This window comes from Vulpes lagopus, chromosome 10, assembly GCF_018345385.1.
Source record: "Vulpes lagopus strain Blue_001 chromosome 10, ASM1834538v1, whole genome shotgun sequence".
NCBI lineage: Eukaryota > Metazoa > Chordata > Mammalia > Carnivora > Canidae > Vulpes > Vulpes lagopus.
Window position 1 is genome coordinate 113,254,016 of NC_054833.1, and position 18,465 is coordinate 113,272,480.

At 58.2% G+C, this 18,465-nt stretch overlaps 1 protein-coding gene across 3 annotated transcripts in view; it reads left to right on the plus strand.

Moving 5' to 3' along the window:
* Positions 1-285: 285 nt before the first annotated feature.
* Positions 286-18,465, plus strand: part of CDH8 (cadherin 8) — a 362,680-nt gene continuing 344,500 nt past the window's right edge. Inside the window, exons 1-2 of one of the 3 annotated variants that reach the window (XM_041772883.1) lie at positions 286-330; positions 15,729-16,174. In XM_041772883.1, the coding sequence (XP_041628817.1) occupies positions 15,923-16,174 (252 nt within the window). In that variant the 5' untranslated portion in view covers positions 286-330; positions 15,729-15,922. Of the gene's footprint in view, positions 331-1,368; positions 1,436-15,535; positions 16,175-18,465 lie in introns of those variants that run through there. The other 2 variants (XM_041772882.1, XM_041772884.1) reach the window with 2 other exon arrangements.

Below are 18,465 nucleotides of genomic sequence, written 5' to 3' on the forward strand. Positions count from 1 at the left end.
AGCCGCGGCCCTGCCTCCGCGCGCCGCCCAATGAGATCCGTCGGGGGAGGCTCCGGCTCACTTTTCCACATCACTTCACAGTTGCGTCTGGCAGGCGGGCGGGCTCGCACGGGGAGCGCTCGGCCGCGGTCGCCGGAGCCGGAGCCGGAGCCGGAGGGAGCCGGAGGGAGCCGCCCGCAGCGCAGCCCGCAGCCCAGCCCGCAGCGCAGCCCCCGCGGCATGAGCCGGGCCCGCAGGCGCCTCGGGGCCCGCCGCCCCCCGCAGCCCGCCCCGCGCCCCTGCCGCCGCCGCTGAGCCCGGAGGCCGCCCGCGCCCGCCGACCCCGCAGCAGTAAGTGGCCCCGCCGCCCCCCGCCCCGCCCCTCCGGCCCCGGCCCCGGCCCCGGCCACGGCCCCGGCCCCGACGCGCACCGCCCGGGCCCCGTCCCCGCTGCAGCCGCGCCCGCCGCGCCCCTGCGCGCCCCCCTCTCGCCGCCGGGCTGCGGGTCCGCGGGGGCCGGGGAGGGCAGGGGCGGGGCGGGGGGAGCCCGGCGGGACGGGGGGGGGACGGCACCCGCACCCGCACCCGCCCTGGAGCCGCACCCGCCCCGCCCCGCACCCGCGCCCGCCCGCACGCCCTGGCCGCCCCTGCTCGCCAGCCGCGCCGCCCGCTGACAACTTGCCGGCTCCGCAGCCGCCCCGCGGGCCCGGTGGCCCGGACCCCCCCCCCGCCCCCCTGCACCCGCCTGCACCCGCACCTGCACCTGCACCTGCACCTGCACCTGCACCCGCCGGCCCGGGTCGGGACCCTCCGCCCGCCCCCCGCCCCCCTGCCCACCTGCGCGCCCGCCTGCACCTGCACCCGCCGGCCCCAGCCGGGACCCCCCGCGCCCCGCGCCCGCCGAGGTCGCAGCCGGGGACCCCCGCGTGGCGGCGCCGGGCCCTCGGGGTGCGCTCCCCGCCGCCGTGCACCGCCCCCGCCGGGCTCCAGCTCCGGCTCCGGCTCCGGCTCCGGCTCCGGCCGCGCGTAACAGGTCGGGGGCTCCGCAGGCCGCCGCCGAGGCCGGGACGCGCCGGGACCCCCCGCCCGCAGGGACCGCGGCCCCCGCCCCCCCCCCCCCCCGGGAAGCCTCGGAGCGCGGGGACGGCGGCCCTGCCCGGGGCACGGAGCGGCTGCGGGGGCCAGTGCGAGCGGCCGGACCGCGTTGGGCGAGCGTCGCGCCGCGGGGGCTGGAGACGCGGGGTCGGGCCGCTCAGTGCGCGGGGCGGGGCCGGGGGCAGGGGCGCGGGGGGCGGGGGGGCGGGCAGGGGCGCGGGGGGCGGCGGCGGGGGCGGGCAGGGGCGCGGGGGGCGGCGGCGGGGGCTGCAACTTCGCGCCGCTCCTCGCCCGGGGCCGCCTCGGAAGGAGCCGGGGCCCACGTCCCTCGCGGAGCTGCGGGTCCCGTCCCGGCCGCGCGGTGAGCAGGACCCCGCGGGGGGCTGGGGGCGGGGGCGGGGGGCGCGACCGGGTGCGGGGCCGGGTGCGGGGGCGGGGAGACTGGGGCGCCTGGAGCCGGGCTGCGGGGGGCTGGGTGCGGGGACGGGGAGCCGGGGTGCGGGGACTGGGGGGACTGGGCTGCGGGGCCGGGGCGCGGGGCCGGGATGCCCGGAGCGGGGCTGCGGGGCCGGGGCCGGGGAGACTGGGGCGCCTGGAGCCGGGCTGCGGGGACTGGGCTGCGGGGGCCGGGGACCGGGTGCAGGGCTGGGGGCACCGGGTGCGGGGACCGGAGACCGAGCTGCCCGGAGCCTGGCTGGGGGCACCGGGAGGGACGGGAGGGGGCCGGGGGCCGGGCTGCCTGGAGCTGGGCCGGGGAGACCCGGCTGCGGGGACCGGGGTGCGGGGACCGGGCTGGGGGCCCGGGGGCGCGGGGGGCCCGGCTGCCTGGGGCCTGCGCGCTGCGCCCCGGCACGGCCCCGGCCTCGGCCTCGGCGGTCCCCCGCCCCCGCCCGCCCGCCCCGCCCCGCCGCGCCCGCCCCTCCGGCTCCGCGGTGGGAGCTTTTCAACTGGGAAAGTCTCCGTGGGCAGAGCTTTACGTAAGATGCCCGAGCGCGCTGCCCGGCCTCCCGCCGCCCGCCCGCTGCGAGCGCCCCCGGGCCCGGCCCTGCTGCGCCCAGGCTCGCGGGGACCCTGCGGGGCGCGGGCGGGGGCGCGGGGACCCTGCGGGGCGGGGGGCGGGGACCCTGCGGGGCGCGATGCTCTCGGAGGGCCGGTCCCTCCCCTCCCGCTGAGGCCGCTCTGCGGACCGCGCTGTCCAGGCACGTGCTCCCGCTCCCAGCCCCGCGGCCCAAGATGCTGGGTCCGCCCGCCCTGAGGAACGACAAGATTCCGTGATTCCTGAGCAGCCGAAGCCGCCCGGCCCGGCCCTGTCACGCTGGAGCGCCCGCAGGGCTCCGAGCCACCTTTGGGGCACATGCGTGTGTGTATAATATGGACATTTCTCCCCCTGGACTCCGAGGAGGGCTCGGAGTTGAGAAGAATCTCGGAAAACCGAGACGAGCATCTCCAGCAGCTCGGGGCATCGCTGCCTCCGGGGCTGCTCCCCCCCCCCCCCCATGACTACCTGCGCAGGTGATGCTCGCAGGATACCCTGTACCTCCGAGACCCCGGCTAACGCCCTCCGAAGCGCGGGCCGTGATGCTGTCGTTGAAACTTTTAATCTCCCCCCCACCCCTGTAATCTGGAGCTCGTATTTCCAATCGTTATTACTCTTAAAAACCACTTCCACTTTAAAGTCCAGCCTCCCAGACTCTCTGGATGTCAGCCGGGTAAACCTCTTACCATTTTTTTGCCTGCGTTTTTGGTGCCCAGGTTGCATGTTTTGAGTTCCTGGAAGTGTTCTGGGTTTTGATGAACAACGTCGTGTCATAGCAGCCCTCGCTAGAAGAGCGGCTCCTTTTGCCTGCTTGACACACTTCAGCTCCAAAGGAAAGGAGGTCTTTAATCTGAAAGTGACTTTATTGGGGCGTTCTGTAGGGCTCGGGGCCTGACAACTCCTCTAAGGCATCCCCTAGGCCAGTCCTGAACTCGCTTGAGCCAGCGGTGCTGTGCTCGGTGGAAAAAACAAACAACCCATAAAACATGCTCAGCAGGATGCAATGGAGCACGTGAGGCAGCATTTGTAAAGGCTGCCGGGTGAGCACACTCGTGGTACAAGGCTTCCTTGTAAGCCGTGCACACATTTAAGGTCTGGGATTCCTGGTTTGCAGGGAGCATCGGATTTGGGAGCAAAGCAAGGGAACTCCAAGGAATGAGGGTACACGGTTCTTCTCAAGACTGTACTTCAGGGCTTTGCTTTCCAGGTGCCGCTCGCTCGCTCCTGGCACTGGTGAAGAGAAAGGAGCGATCACAGATAGGAAAGTTAGAATCCGTACCTCACCCATCGTTCAGAAAACCTTGTAAGGCAACTAAGGCTTTTAGGGAAAAAACAAACAAACAAACAAAAACAAAACAAACCTTCGTTCTCCTACTCCAGGTGGCACACCTCGGGGCTTTATCAACATTCCAGTCTGAGCAAACTCCCCATGCAAAACCAGAAGCTTTTCAGGGGTAAAATGACATTCAATTTATATTTCCGACCACGCTTTCCTGGCCCATCAGCACAGCCTCTCATTTGACAAATCAGGGAACAGGCATAATCAGAGTAGCCTTTTAATTATGGATGGAGTCCAAAGTCTCAAGACTTTCTTCTGAAAATCCTGTGCTCAGTGATGCTGTCGGTGGTGGCTTCAGTCATTTTATATCGCTTACAAAGTTATTCAGAGAAGCAGGAAAAAGGCTTTTTTTTCCCCCTTTGGTTTCAGCTCTGTTGCTTTCATAGCCACAATGCACTGATTTTGCTTTTCAGTTTAGGAGACGGCTCCTAACTTTGGTATATTATACAACACCTACGGACTGTCCGGATTAAACCACGGCTGGTCCTTGCTGCTCTGGGCCCTGTGTGGTGCACGCTCACCCACGGAAGTGAGCACATATGCACGCAGATACACAAAACTTCTAGAAAACCCTCAGAATGTGCCCAACTAACTCATTTGCTGGTTCAAGTCTAATCTAAGAGTTTCACTATGTTCCTTTTGCCATTTCATCTGCCTTAGATTGTTTGATTTCCCCTCCTGGCTTCCTAAATTTGTATATTGACCACTTTAAAAAGAAATGTTTGTCGTGCTGGAATTTTTTTTTTTTTTCACCACAATCCCATAATTGTATCTTTGTGAAATAGAATGATATTTTGATGGGACAAGGCCGTCATCTGAACTCGTGGGGCTCAATTAACCAAAGAGCTATTTAGTCTTTTGTCATTCAATTCCCATAGAAAGTGGTGATGAGCAGCATATTTCTGCTGAACTGTTGGTTCTTGCCTCTGGAGCCTGCTTCAGATATAACCATGAGGAGAAAATGAGTTGAACCTGGCAACTTCAAAAGGTCAGAAAAGAAATAAGTTCAAGGGATGCCATTCAGCCACTTCTCCCATATGCTGCCTCTAGCGAAATCTCCAGTGCGACTTCGTGGCAAAACACCAGGGCCAACACTGTTTCCTCTTTCTATCATGTCCCAAGCTTTGATTTCCTGAGTTTAAATGTCATATGCTATTCCTTATCATAAATACCATCCACCTTCTTGCCTTTAGAAGTCTTGCTATTAAGTCCTATTAGTTTGTAGAAATACATAGATGTGGTTTTTCTCTCTATCTTTTTGGAAAGCGTCATGAAACAGTAGCACTTGTATTCGGAACCTTCATACTTTGCTACCCTTTTTGCCAAAGACCTGCCCCGGGGATGTTGCTTTGTCGAGGGCTAAGCCCAGAGTCGGTGCTCGGTATCCATTTGTTCGATGCATCGACGATTAGCAAGTTAGCCCCCCCACCCCCCTTTACTACAGGTTTCTCAGTAAAGGCTGGGAGGGGTGGGATACGATCATATCCAAAGTCCAGTATTTGTCTACCTCAGTCTTCTCTACAGAAATTGCAAAAATTATCCTAGGTTGATCTTTAGATAGAACTCATCTTTTTTTTTTTTTTTTTGATCAATTTGTGCATGTTCCACAAAGCATTTTTTTTTTCTCCCTCAAAGTCATTTGTTCAATAATATGGGAACATAAAAGCAGCATAATTCAGCTTTGAGGAAAGGAGAATCCTTCCAAGACCAGACTTACATCGAAAATGCTATTAAACTGTGTGGGCTGTAAAGTTGTGTTTTATGGGGGAAAATAAATCGTGGAAGTGTCACATGTGTGACTCGGTGTCCACACCTTCCCCTGTTGGGGATGTATCCGATAACTGAGGGAAGGGCTTTGCCTTCTTTGCTCCTTCTCTCTCTCCCTCCTTTGCCTGTCTTTAGTCTATTTTATATTCGACTGCAACAGTCCACATTAACCTCACGTGAACTGAAGTCTGAGTGTCTTAGACGACAGTTCCGTGCTCCTCTATATTATCAGCAGGACCCCTGGCACTCACGTGTACACGCAGGAAAATAATATGTTTTCCATGATGAGGTCTTTCTGTGGACCTATTTATATTTTAAGCATGTTGAATATATTCGCAAAGGACTATTAAGCGGAATCTTATTCTTTCTGTGTATGTTATTAAGTGAAAATGTCATCACAGTATGTTCACGTTCTGTAACGTGCTATAAGGTTGTAACACGTTGTTTCTTCGTAGGCAGATTAATGCATAAAATAAGATTACTGGGTTCCTGATGTGACACAAATAACACAAAATAAGCAGACGAGGGGGTGATAGAGATATCGTAAGGGAATGCTTTTCTTATGCGTGCAAACTCCTCTCCAGAATTTGATACGAAAATTACAAGGATGCATCCCATTCCTTATTTCTCTATTGATGTTTCACCCTGGCAAACAGAGTTTAGGTTTCTGTGCTCAGGTACTTCCGTCTTCGTATTGGGGATGCTCAAAAATGCAAAAAAAAAAAAAATTGTACCTATTTTGGTCGAATGGGAAGACATACTTGTGTTGGTCTTCTTTTTGCATCTTACCAAAATGTAGTAGGGGAAGATAGTACAGAGCAGTATCCTGAAGATGCTTAGTTAGAATCCGTATGAGCATTTTAGGTGGTTTCCATCACCTGTGTATTCTGCGTTATATCTCAATATTATTTTTGTTATGTGATTGCTTGCTGTCGTCTGTCCACCCGTCATCGGCGTCCGTAGTTCCTGGTGATAGTGTCAGTGGGTGGTTCCTAAGCTAGAAAGTCTTTGCAACATGAAAGGATGACAGTAGGATGCCCTCGCGAGGGTGGTTACTACGCAGTGTAATCCAGCTGGCAGGGTCTTGACCTATCAGGCCGGGACACTGGGCTGCATTTCAGTTTCAGTGTCACAGGCTCCGTGGCCTCGGTTATGTGACACGCCTGATTTTAATCATTTCCACGTTACTTAAGAAGGGAGAGGTTCTAATTCTTAGCCTTTATAGTAGTGCTGAAATTCATTGGAATAAACGGAAAACATTTGTTGAACGCTTTTGGGGGAAGGCGCTACCTGAACCCAATCTCTACTTAGATTATCTTCCCTCAGAAGCTTCCTGAATGGTGTTTAGAAATCATTTTGGCCTCATCCCTGGGTCGGTAGGGACTCCCTACTGGGGCCATCTCCTTAAGAAGGTAGATGAGTATGGAATGCAATGGAATTTTAATTTTATTTTATTTTATTTTATTTTATTTTATTTTATTTTAGTGAAAGATCTAGCCAGTGAAATGTTTGTCATTGAGTGATTAAAACCGGGTTGTGAAAAAAAAAAAAAACCGGGTTGTGGTGCTGTTGTACGATACGACGTAGCAGACCGTGTTTTCATGGTTGGGATCCACGTGGATCTTGAAGGCTTGTGCGTTGTCCCCTCAGCAGGAAACAGTGAAGGGCAATGCCATGTGTTCCATGGAAGGAGATGTGGTTGGCTCTTGGGAAGGGGCTAAAAATACTGCCCTTTGGAAGCTTAATACAACTATTTGAAGTCGTTAATTGTGTGTTAGCTGTGGGTAGGGAAGGCTGTTGATGAAAGGCGTCATTCATATCCAACATGGTTCCTGTCACTTAAACCATGAAACGGGAATGAGAAATTCTTTTATTGACCTGTCTAAATAGAATCCTGGGAGTTTCTCTAGTGACCTACACAGCAAGAAATTGAAATAAGATACTTAAAAAAAAAAGAAAGAAATCAAGAGTCTTTGTAAAGCACATGGAATAGTTGATAAATAGTAGCTGTTCTTGCTGCAGCGGTAGAGTTTTAGGTAGCTTATGGGATTTTCCCACGACCCCTCAGGTTAGAGTATGGAGCGCAGAGCACCTGTTCTCTCGTCTGCCCCCACTGAGATCCGCGTCCCCCTCTGTTGGGAGTGAGGGAACAGTGGCTCGAGCCACTCCTGACACCGTACTCTGTGCTTTCGGCCAGGACGCCGCGGAGCCTCCCTCGGCCAAGGGTGGGGGCGATGTCTGCCGGTTGCTGTGATTTAGAGGCTCTTGGGTCCCTGGGAGTCCCCGGGGGGTGGGCCTGGAAGCTGGCCCTGGACGCGGTGGGCAGCGAGTGACCAAGGAAAGGCAGGCTGGTAGGTGGCAGTTGTAGCTCACGAGGCCACTCACATAGTGAGCCTCTTCCTCGGGTGCCCCCAGAGTGGGGACATCTGCACGCCTCCCTGCGAGAATCTCAGGGTTTTATCTAGAGTCCCATGGGGTCAGGCCCCTGGTCGGTCCCGGTGGTCTGCACAATGCCTGCCTCCTTCCAGGCTGAGGTCCTGAAGTCGCTCCTGGCAAGGGGCGGTGGGTAGAATGTGGTGCCCAGGCCGGGGAGGGAACCCGAAGTCTGAGCCCTGGGGCCGGGCCTCTGACCCACTGGAGCTCCCATCCTCACCAGGACCCCTTCCAATAAAGGGCAGGCACCTTGGTGATTTCACTCCTTGGGTCTCTGACCATTAAGTTTTGAGCAGATGATTTAAAGACCGCGAAGGATGTGGCTTTCCAAAGGAGAAGGGGGGATTTAGAGGAGGCCCGAGACCCCTGGCCTCATGTTCATCTTTTTTTGAGATGATCTCAGTCTAGTTGTGCCTTAAGGGAGCCCAATAGAATATTTATGTATCTTCGAGATCTTTATGATTTCAAGAAAGTTCTTATAAATACTTCTGGATCTATGATACTAGCAAGGGGGTCTTATTTTGACTCCGTCTTAGGCACAGGCCTGGTCCCCCTGTGCTGAAATTTCTGTAACAAATAAAAGAGCTTCTATGGGAAGAACGAGGTTTTAGGTTTTACCCCTTGGGAGAGGAGAAGGCAATTATGTGTGCCAAGGTCACCAAAACCTGCGGGGCTTTAAGGGGAAAGAGTAGCGTGTCGGTCACAGAGCCAGGTGGGCTTGGTAGGCATTCTGGGTGGCAGGATTAGCAAATGACAGGTGCTTCTGGGTGGAGGAGTAGCGGGGTTGAGGAGAGGGCGTGGCACCGCAGAGAGGTGACCACAGGGCCGCGGTGGTGGTGGTGGGGGCGGTGCATGGTGCACAGGAAACCAGCCACAAATTCAGAACCTGCCCTGCCCAGGGAATCCAGTTGGGGAATCCCAAAGGCTTTGGGAGGCAGAGCCCCCTTGAGTCGCATCTGCACGCCTGCAGGTGTCACCCCCCTCGGAACCCCAAGCTTATCCCTGCCGGTCGTGTTCCAGTCCCCCAGAGCCTGGCGTGAGTCGCCGGGGGCCAGCGGAGCGGCGCACGCGTCTGTGTTCCTGGGACACCCCCCTGACCCCCCCCGCCCCGTGCATTTACGTGTTTTGAGGCAGCCTGCTAAGGGTTCTGAATTCAAGGTCAGAAACGTGTCTAATGGAAACTCTCCGGGCCTGTGTGTCACTTTTGCTTCTGTGAAATAATCGCGGCCACTAAGCCCGGTGGATAATAAAAGCATAATTTGCTGTCAACCACAGTCATCTGCTGGATTGGATCCTAAAGTGTCCGTTTTTATTTTGGGCTTCACCCACCGGTGTGCGGCCGGCCCTGCACAGCTTCCATCCACGTTATTTCCCGAATTGACTGTGCGGCCCGTGGGCGCGAGGTGACCTCGCAGAGCTGGGGCCGGCGGGGGATGGGACCGGTGTCTCAGTGCGGGTGTGAATGAAGAGTCCACGGCCGGGACGCTGCCCGGCGCAGGAATTGGCTCACGGGGAGGGTTCCAGACTCCCCTAGTTGCGAGAACTCCAGAGAGGCTGTGAAACCTCTTCGTCGCTCTCTGGGTGTAAGTCGGGGCCGCAGCATTATAATAACGAGCATCCCTTGGCCAGACATACGTGCTGCGGTCGGAAAACCTAAAAATACATTGATTTTTTTTTCTTTTTCTTTTTTTTTTTTTTTAACCCAAGCTTTACAACACAGCTCAGAGTCTCCTTCCCTTCGTGGAGTCCCGCAGTCGGGGTGTGTAGTCTCTGTTCACGATGGACCTTAATTCTGATGACGGTGACGGGTCCCATCGAGCTCTTTTCCGACCAGCACAAGGACACGGGCTCCCCGTGCACGCGGTGTCCGTGGTGTGACTCTGATCGTCACACTGGAATCTCCTTCGCCCCTAGCGAGGCTCTCTGAGCGGATGTCCCGTTGGAGCGAAGGCCCAGCTCTCAGCAGCCCTGGTCCCGCTCGTGCGACCCGCCTGCCCCGGGCACGCGAGAGGCCCACGTGGTGTGTGCAAGTGGGGGGGGCGCATCACGGAGAGTCCCGGGCACTCATTCCCGGCGGGGCAGGCCGGGGGCCCCGGGTCCGAGACGCCCGTGCTCCTGTGCGCAGGGGGCGGTGGCAGCGTGTGCACCCACCAGGACACCCGTGATGTCCCCGGGGAGAGGCCTGGGCTGGGGATGAGCTGATCTGCTCACACGCAGGCTGCCGAGCCCTGGTCCCGAGGCCCGCAGCACGTCTCCCCCCCACGGGGCAGAGGTCCGGAGACACAAAGTCACGGCCCTGCCCCAGATTTTCTGGGTCATAATCTGCACTTTAGAGGTGTTTCCAGGTGATTAGTGTGCTTAGGTCTGAGAAGCGCCCCCAGGGGCGTCGGGGGGGCTCCTGCTAGGATTACGGGAGCCGCTGGGTAGGTTTTCAGGAACTGCCACAAGTCGTTAGTGGCCACACGGCCGGCCGGGAATCGGTGCGAGTATTTACAGTTTGGAAATTGGGAACCGAACATCTTTTTTTCTTTTTTGTCTGAGACCCACTGAGATGTGTAACCGCGTGCCTCTGCCTCTAAGCTCTGCTGCTCTTCCTTTTTCCCAGGAGGTGACCTCAGGCTTCGACAGTATCTGATCAAGTGCGAATAAAGCATCACTTAAGATAGCGTCTCCCTGTGCTTCAGTCTGTGTCTCCCTGAGATGGGAACGGTGGTGGCAGAGGGACACTCCCATCACGGTCCCCTGGGGAGCAGGTTCAAGGGCCCGGGGAGCTGCGCGTGTCCCCGCGACGTCTGTGCACGTGCTGGTGTTTCTTGGTGACTCGCCGTGTGTGGGCGCGTGTACGTGCGTGACTCGGGGCGCCTGGGGGCTCGGCAGTGGGGCGCCTGCCTCCGGCCCAGGGCGGGACCCCGGGGCGCCGGGATCGAGTCCCGTGTCAGGTCCCCGCAGGGAGCCTGCTGCCCCCTCTGCCTGGGGCTCGGCCTCTCTCTGTGTCCCTCAGGAATAAATCAACAACGTCTTTTAAAAACCCACCACCCAAACGCTTCCTAGGCGCCCACTGTGCATCTCCGCGTAACCAGCGGCACTGGCTTCCCACTTTGGAATGGGCACTGAAGGGATAACCAGGACCTTGGGTCGCAGTACAGGTGATGGGAGAGGGCCAGGGGCGGCCGGGGTGCCGGGGTGTGCGCAGGTGCTGCACGTCCAGCCGGGAGGCTGGTGTGGGTGAGGGGGGGTCCCCGGCGTTGGGGCGACTCGACCTCCGCCAGCGGCTGTGGGACAGGAGCGCGTCCTCCGGTCCCCGGGAGGTGAGGAGTGCCAGTGAGCGGGGCTCACCTGGTCTGGCTGCTGGGCCCCTGTACTCAGGGCCCCCCTCCCGCCCTGGGGTTGGGGCGCTGGCACCCACCACCCATCAGGGTGCGCTCGGGTCGGGCAGGGCTCAGGGGATGGGCGTCCTCCCCGGGGATGGTTGGCCGCCGCTGCCCTGGGTGGGCCGGTGCTCGTGCTCCGCCGGGGCCTCACCTGCAGGCCCTTGCACAGCTGCCCTGGCGGCTGGGCGATGCCTCCTGGAGCCGGCCGGCCGCCGCCTCCACGGAGCCTTCCCTGGTGCTGCAGGATGAGCATCCGGGCCGGCTTCCCTCGCCTCCCCACCCGGCACTGACGCTGTGCACCTGTGCTCCAGGGCGCTGCGGACCAGGCCCTGGGACCTGGGACCTGGCACTGCCCGCCTGGCACAGGCTTACGCCTCCAGGCAAGGGCTGGTGAGCGCAGGGGACCCTGGGGATCATCCCTAGATGCAGATGACGGGCTGTGCCCTGCCGGGGTGGTCGTTTGTCCGCTCGTCCTAGCAAGTCCCTCGGCGGCGGGGTGCGTCGGTGTTGGGCAGGCCGCACAAGCCCCAGTGGCCCCGGGCCGTGGACACTGCACGGGGACCCCTCATGGCCCACATCCTCTGGCCGCCCGGGGCTAAGTCACTACGTGCCATCACTTCGGCACCTGGGCCAGTGGTCGCTGCCGACCCGAGCCTGCTGGGCTCAGCTGCAGAGCCTCCCCCCCATTGCATTCATCCCATGCTGGGCGCCCTCGGGGCCAGCGGAGGACACAAGTGGTGTGAACACGCATCAAGGAGAAAGGAGTTTTCTTGCCCCAGAACCACTAAGGGCAGAGCAGAGGCCCCGTCGACTTGCAGAGTATGTGGCACAATTTAAAAAGAGCTGTAGGTTCCAGGCCTTCCGCGCTGCTCGAACGAGGTGACCCCTTGAACGCTCAGGGCGGGCCAGGTGGGCCACGTTGTGAGGCTGCTGCTGCTCTCGTGGGGGGGGGGGGTGGCCCCCGATGCAAAGCCGGCAAGTCGACCTCAGGCCCCGGAGGCTGGGCTCCACACCCACCGCCCGGGAAGGCCACGCGTGGCCCTGAGCCCCGAATAGGGCTGCTCTGTGCTACACAAGCTGTGCTTGCAGGGGACTGGCCCTTTTCCTCTTCCTTTCCTTTCCTTTCCTTTCCTTTCCTTTCCTTTCCTTTCCTTTCCTTTCCTTTCCTTTCCTTTCCTTTCCTTTCCTTTCCTTTCCTTTCCTTCTTTTTTCTTTTCTTTTCTTCTTTCTTTTCTTTTCTTTTTTCTTTTCTTTTCTTTTTTCTTTTCTTTTCTTTTCTTTTTCTCTTTTCTTTCTTTTTTCTTTTCCTTTTTTTTATTAGATTTTATTTATTTATTCATGAGACACAGAGAGAGGCAGAGACACAGGCAGAGGGAGAAGCAGGCTCCCTGCAAGGAGCTCGATGTGGGACTCGATCCTGGGACCCCGGGGTCACGCCCTGAGCTGAAGGCAGCTGCTCCGCCGCTGAGCCCTCAGGTGCCCCTGACCCTTTTCCTTAAGAAGTTTTTGGGCTGAGGCTGCAGGATCAGGATCAGTCCCACGTTGCCGCGCCCCCAGCACCACCTCCACCCACTTACACCACTGCTGGAAGATCCGTGAGTGCCTGGTGTCACGCCTGTGCCTTGGGTGCTCCTCCTGTAGAGGCCACACAGCTTAACCCTCGGCTCTGGCATTTGACTTTCTGTTTTCTGCCTCCCAAGGGCACAGAGCCTGTCCCTGCCACCCTCCCAGTCCCACTTAGGAAAACCACAGGGCCACGGCTGGGGGCGTGCTTACCGTGTTCCTGCTGTTTTCCAGGACTTTGGGCTCTGACTCTCCCTGGGGCCCGGAGGGAAGTGGGATTTACTGCCGCCGTGTTGCAGAAGGGACGAGTGGAGCTCAGAGAGCTAAGTGGCATCCATCACGACCGGGGCAGCGAGTGGGGCACGCTGGGGTCCCGACCCAGGCTTGTCTGCCCCCACACAGGCCGCGCAGCTACCGGGGTGTTCCCGCGGCTCATCCCGGCCGCTTGTGCGGGACGGGTCAGGGCCCACGGTGGCCCCGCTGCAAAGGCTGCTCAGATAAGTGGTCCTGGCGAGTCAGACAGAGATGAATACTTTGAGGTCTTTTCATGGAGAACTTGCAAGCTTTGTTTGGCTTTAAATTTGAGGCCTGCGGAGGTCTGCTCTCGCGCTGGACCTAGAGAGGTGTTGATGGAGATCTGCTTGAGGGACAGCTGGTCCTCTCTCTGTGCGCGGCAGCTCCAGGGGAGGGATGGGACAGTGCTCTTGCCTCTTGTTTGCTCCGAGGTACTTTCCTATTGAAAGCTTCTCTTCCCTTCGGTTTGTAAAGCAGCTGCACTGGTGCGGGTTCCTGGGTACCCATCAGGGTAGGGCCGCTGGAGGCCCCAGCCCAGGGATGCAGGCGGGCCCAGGGCCAGGGATGCAGGTGGCCCCAGGGCTGGGGATGCAGGGGATGCAGGGGGGCCCAGGGCCGGGGATGCAGGGGGGCCCAGGCCCAGGGATGCAGGGGGGCCCAAGGCCAGGGATGCAGGGGGGCCCAGGGCAGGGGATGCAGGCGGGCCCAGGCCTGGGGATGCAGGCGGGTCCCAACCCGCAGATGCAGGGGGGCCTGTCCTCGGGTCCCTAGCTGGGTTAGAGCAGAGGCAGCCTGCATCTGCCGCCGGTCGGCTCCGCCTGCAGCTGCCTGCGCCCCGGCCCTGACCCGTGTTCTAGACGTTGCTGCAATCCTGCCCTGCGCCATGCCGGGCCCAAGACCTGGAGGCCAAAGGTTCCCTACCCCGTTACAGATTCCCTGAGCCCAACCCGTCCCGGTGGTGTCTTGAAGAATTATTTTCCCGTTTAATCTAATTCGGCAAGGCTTCTCCCTGGGATCTGCAGTGAGCATTATTTCTTTAAAAATATATATTTTTTTTTTTGAGAGGGAGGAAACACATTTTGCCATGCTGCAGGTAAGCAAAAAATGTATTTGACACCTCAGGTAATGGGGGATTTTTTTGCCCATCCCTTTCTGGATCTCCTCAATTGGAAATTGTATTTTTACCATATTTCATTCCCAGAGGAGCTTTTCATAATTTAAATCTCCTGTTCAACTGTACATTTAGAACGGGAGCCCTGACACCATCCTGATTACAGCGCACATGCTGGACATTACCGAGTTTCTCTCTGGGAGCATTCTAATTTTATTCACTCGTTATTAGCATCGAGGCACAGAATTGCATCCTGTACCCTGAACGGGACCGTCCTTCCTGATGCCTTGTGGCAGCTAAGACTGTAGATATGGGAACTTTCCTTTCCCAGTCTCGTGTTAAGTATATATTTTTTAAATTACCCATTAGAGGCTAGTGTCTTCACATAGCTCAGCAGAGAGTGAACTAGGACCCATCTTTACATTAGAGAGGGAGAGAGAGACAGAGAGAGGAAGGGGAAGAGGGAGGAAGGAAGGGAAAGAGGGAGGAGGAAGGGGAAGAGACAAGAGGAAGGGGAAGAGGGGAGAGGAAGGGGAAGAGGGAGGAGGAAGGGAAAGAGGAAGGTGGAAGGGGAAGAGGGAGGAGGAAGGGGAAAAGGGAGGAGGAAGGGGAAGAGGGGGGAGGAAGGGGAAGAGGGAGGAGGAAGGGGAAGAGACGGGAGGAAGGGGAAGAGGGAGGAGGAAGGGGAAGAGGGAGGAGGAAGGGGAAGAGACGGGAGGAAGGGGAAGAGGGAGGAGGAAGGGGAAGAGGGAGGAGGAAGGGGAAGAGGGAGGAGGAAGGGGAAGAGGGGGGAGGAAGGGGAAGAGGGAGGAGGAAGGGGAAGAGGGAGGTGGAAGGGGAAGAGACGAGAGGAAGGGGAAGAGGGAGGAGGAAGGGAAAGAGGAAGGTGGAAGGGGAAGAGGGAGGAGGAAGGGGAAAAGGGAGGAGGAAGGGGAAGAGGGAGGAGGAAGGGGAAGAGGGAGGAGGAAGGGGAAGAGGGAGGAGGAAGGGGAAGAGACGGGAGGAAGGGGAAGAGGGGAGAGGAAGGGGAAGAGGGAGGAGGAAGGGGAAGAGGGAGGAGGAAGGGGAAGAGGGAGGAGGAAGGGGAAGAGACGGGAGGAAGGGGAAGAGGGAGGAGGAAGGGGAAGAGGGAGGAGGAAGGGGAAGAGGGAGGAAGGAAGGGGAAGAGGGAGGAGGAGGAAGGGGAAGAGGGAGGAAGGAAGGACGGGCGGAACGCAGGCAGGCAGGCACTTGCGTTCTCTAAGGGATACAACAGGGCCATGTTCCAATTTGCCTTACACTTTTTTTTTTTTTAAGATTTTATTTATTTATTCATGAGAGACACAGAGAGAAGCAGAGACACAGGCAGAGGGAGAAGCAGGCCCCATGCAGGGGTCCTGACGTGGGACTGGACTCCGGGACCCCGGACCCCGGATCATGCCGGACTGAAAGCAGAGGCTCAGCGGCTGAGCTGCCCAGGGGTCCCCCAACTTGCATCACAAAAAAGAGAAAAAAAGGGAGGGATGGTGACGGGGAGGGAAGGAAGAGAGGGAAACAGGGAGGAAGGACAGAACTTCTGGTGCTAAAGTGGGTTTTGATCAGCGTAGACCCGGAGCAAATACTGAAAGGGAATAAGGCCTGACCGAGCGGGGGGCCCACGGGTCGTGATTCCTCGGAGGCTCCCCGGCTGGAGGGCGGGGGCCGCTGGGCTCTGCCGGGCCCTGCCGCGGGACCCTCACCCCTCTCGTCCTTGTTTTGCAGGGAGCTTCGATGCCAGGAGGCCCGCGGATCGGGGTGCTGGGGGAGCGGCCCAGGCGATGCCCGGTTCCTGAGCCCCAGGCCGCCGCGGAGCTGTGAGTGGACGCTGGGCGCGGCGCGGTGAGCTGGATGGCTGCGGGCCGGAGCCCCAGCAAGTAGTCGTCGGGCTGTGGGGCGCCTGCCCCGGTGGCGGGACCATGCCGGAGCGGCTCGCGGGGATGCCCTTGGATCTCTGGACCCCGCTCCTGGTACTATGGATGGCGCTGCCCCCTTGCGCTCCTGCGGCTCCCACGGGTCCGGCCCCGGTCTTCCTGGGCGGGCCCCCTCTGGACCCCAGCCGGCTGAGTGACGAGCAGCGGGTTTTGAACCGCTCCAAGAGAGGCTGGGTTTGGAATCAAATGTTTGTCCTGGAGGAGTTTTCTGGACCTGAACCGATTCTCGTTGGCCGGGTAAGCTGCGTGTCTAAGATCCCGATTTCAGGATCTGCTTCTCCTTCTTAGGTCTGTAACATCGGACTCGGCCCACCCGGTGGCACGTAGCTGTGGCCTGTTGGCCCGGCGGCTGGTGCAGTTACCCTGGGCCCCTCGGGAGTACGGGCAGCCCCACGGCCTCAGGTGTGCACCGGGCCCCTCGGGAGTACGGGCAGCCCCACGGCCTCAGGTGTGCACCGGGCCCCTCAGGAGTACGGGCAGCCCCAGGGCCTCAGGTGTGCGCAGTGACCTCGCCGAAGGCCGGCTCCCCGCCCTGTCCCCCATCAGGTGCCAGCACGTGCTCAGGCGCGCTCAGCTCGGCCTCTGCCCCCCTTTCGCCCTGGGGTCTGCGTGCCAGCCGGATTTGCCCTCTGGCTGGAGCGTCCGTACGTTTCTGTTCGCTCGGAATTTCTGTGGCCTCAGGTCCTGAGACGTCATCTGTCGCATTTTGTTTTGAGGCCACGCAGCTTCCCGTTGGAGGAAGATCTGTCTCCCTTTTTGGTTTCAGTTTTGTTCGTGGCTTGTTTCAGTTATTAACCGGGATGCAGAACGGGACGTTGTTGGCGTGCGTGCTTCACAGAGCTGCGTGCCGTGGTTCAGTGAAGTTTGCACTAGGAGACAAGCCCTTCAGTGTCCGATGGGGTCAGAGGTGTGCAAAAGGAATTTCATACGGGGCTGTGTGCGGGCGGGTTTGCACCTGTGCTGCTGTCGGCAGGTTAGACCAACCTTCCTTGTGTAGGTGAGTGGTCCCCAAGATCACACCACTGGCTATTGACGCTCACGTGGTTCTCCCCCCGAAGCGTTCACAGGCTTCCCACACCGTCATCATAGGAGGAGTCCGAGTATTCGCCTGCCACTGGCTGATTTTCCTAAGTCTAGATTTTTTTTTATAATAAATTTATTTTTTATTGGTGTTCAATTTGCCAACATACAGAATAACACCCAGTGCTCCTCCCGCCAAGTGCCGCCCTCAGTGCCCGTCACCCATTCCCCTCCACCCCCCGCCCTCCTCCCCTTCCACCACCCCTAGTTCGTTTCCCAGAGTTAGGAGTCTTCATGTTCTCTCTCCCTCTCTGATATTTCCTACCCATTTCTTCTCCTTCCCTTCTATTCCCTTTCACTATTATTTATATTCCCCAAATGAATGAGACCATATAATGTTTGTCCTTCTCCGATTGACTTACTTCACTCAGCATAATACCCTCCAGTTCCACCCACGTTGAAGCAAATGGTGGGTAGTCGTCGTTTCTGATGGCTGAGGAATACTCCATGTACACATAGACCACAGCTTCTTTATCCATCATCCTTCGATGGACACAGAGGTCTAGATTAAGAAGTGAACCGGGCCAAAGGTACTCATTTCCCAAAAGCAGGGATTTAAAAGGAAAATAGGAAGAGTATTGAATATTGATCGTCAAGACCTGGGTTAACTCTCTGTGTCTTGCTGGGAGCTTGCGAGGGCCCTCCCACCTCACCTCGCTGTCTCGCGGGGCAATTGGAGACCCTCCCAGGACTGTGTCTTCTCACCTCATGTAGTTGGTCTGCTTGGACACAGGAAGCCTGCATGAGGGGATGCCAGCAATCACCAGGATTCATCAGGCCCTCTCTTAGGCACACGGGAGCATATATCCGAGACCAGAACCGTGCTCTCCGCCCCCGTTGAGTGTGTGGCCCATCCTGGCCAGTACCATGGGGGCACCTGGTGGGCACCGTCTTACTTGATCCTAGCAATAGCTTGCCCTCCTGTTTCTGCGTGTACGTGTGTGTGTTTGTGTGCATATACATACATACGTGCATACACCAATAATATGTGTAAAATAGGTCTGAAGACCTTTTTCAATGTGTCTAAAATACAAAAATCTCTGAAAGTGTGTTCTTTTTTTGTTGTTGTTTTTGTTTTTGTTTTTTTTTTTTTTTTTTTTTTGCTTTGCCTGATACAAACTCAGGTAGCAGACTTGAGGTTGTTTGCAGACCTAGTGCGTCCCATTGCCACAACCGTGCTGGAACACAGGCCGTGGCCCACTCGTACTCATGTCGTGGTCACGGTCCTGCTCCTCCTCGCCGTGCGGTGTACGTGCCTTAATGTGTGTCTAGGTGTGAAAGTTGCTCAATTGCCAAACACCTCAGGCCCAGTGGGCTTTGAATACGGGCGTCTTGACCAGCATGATGCCCTTTTCGGGTTTTAAGTACGGCAGCCGTGAGCCTTAGAAGGATCAGTAAAGCAAGAGCATAGAGCTGGGAAGAGCTCGGGGTTTGAATCGCGTTGGGCA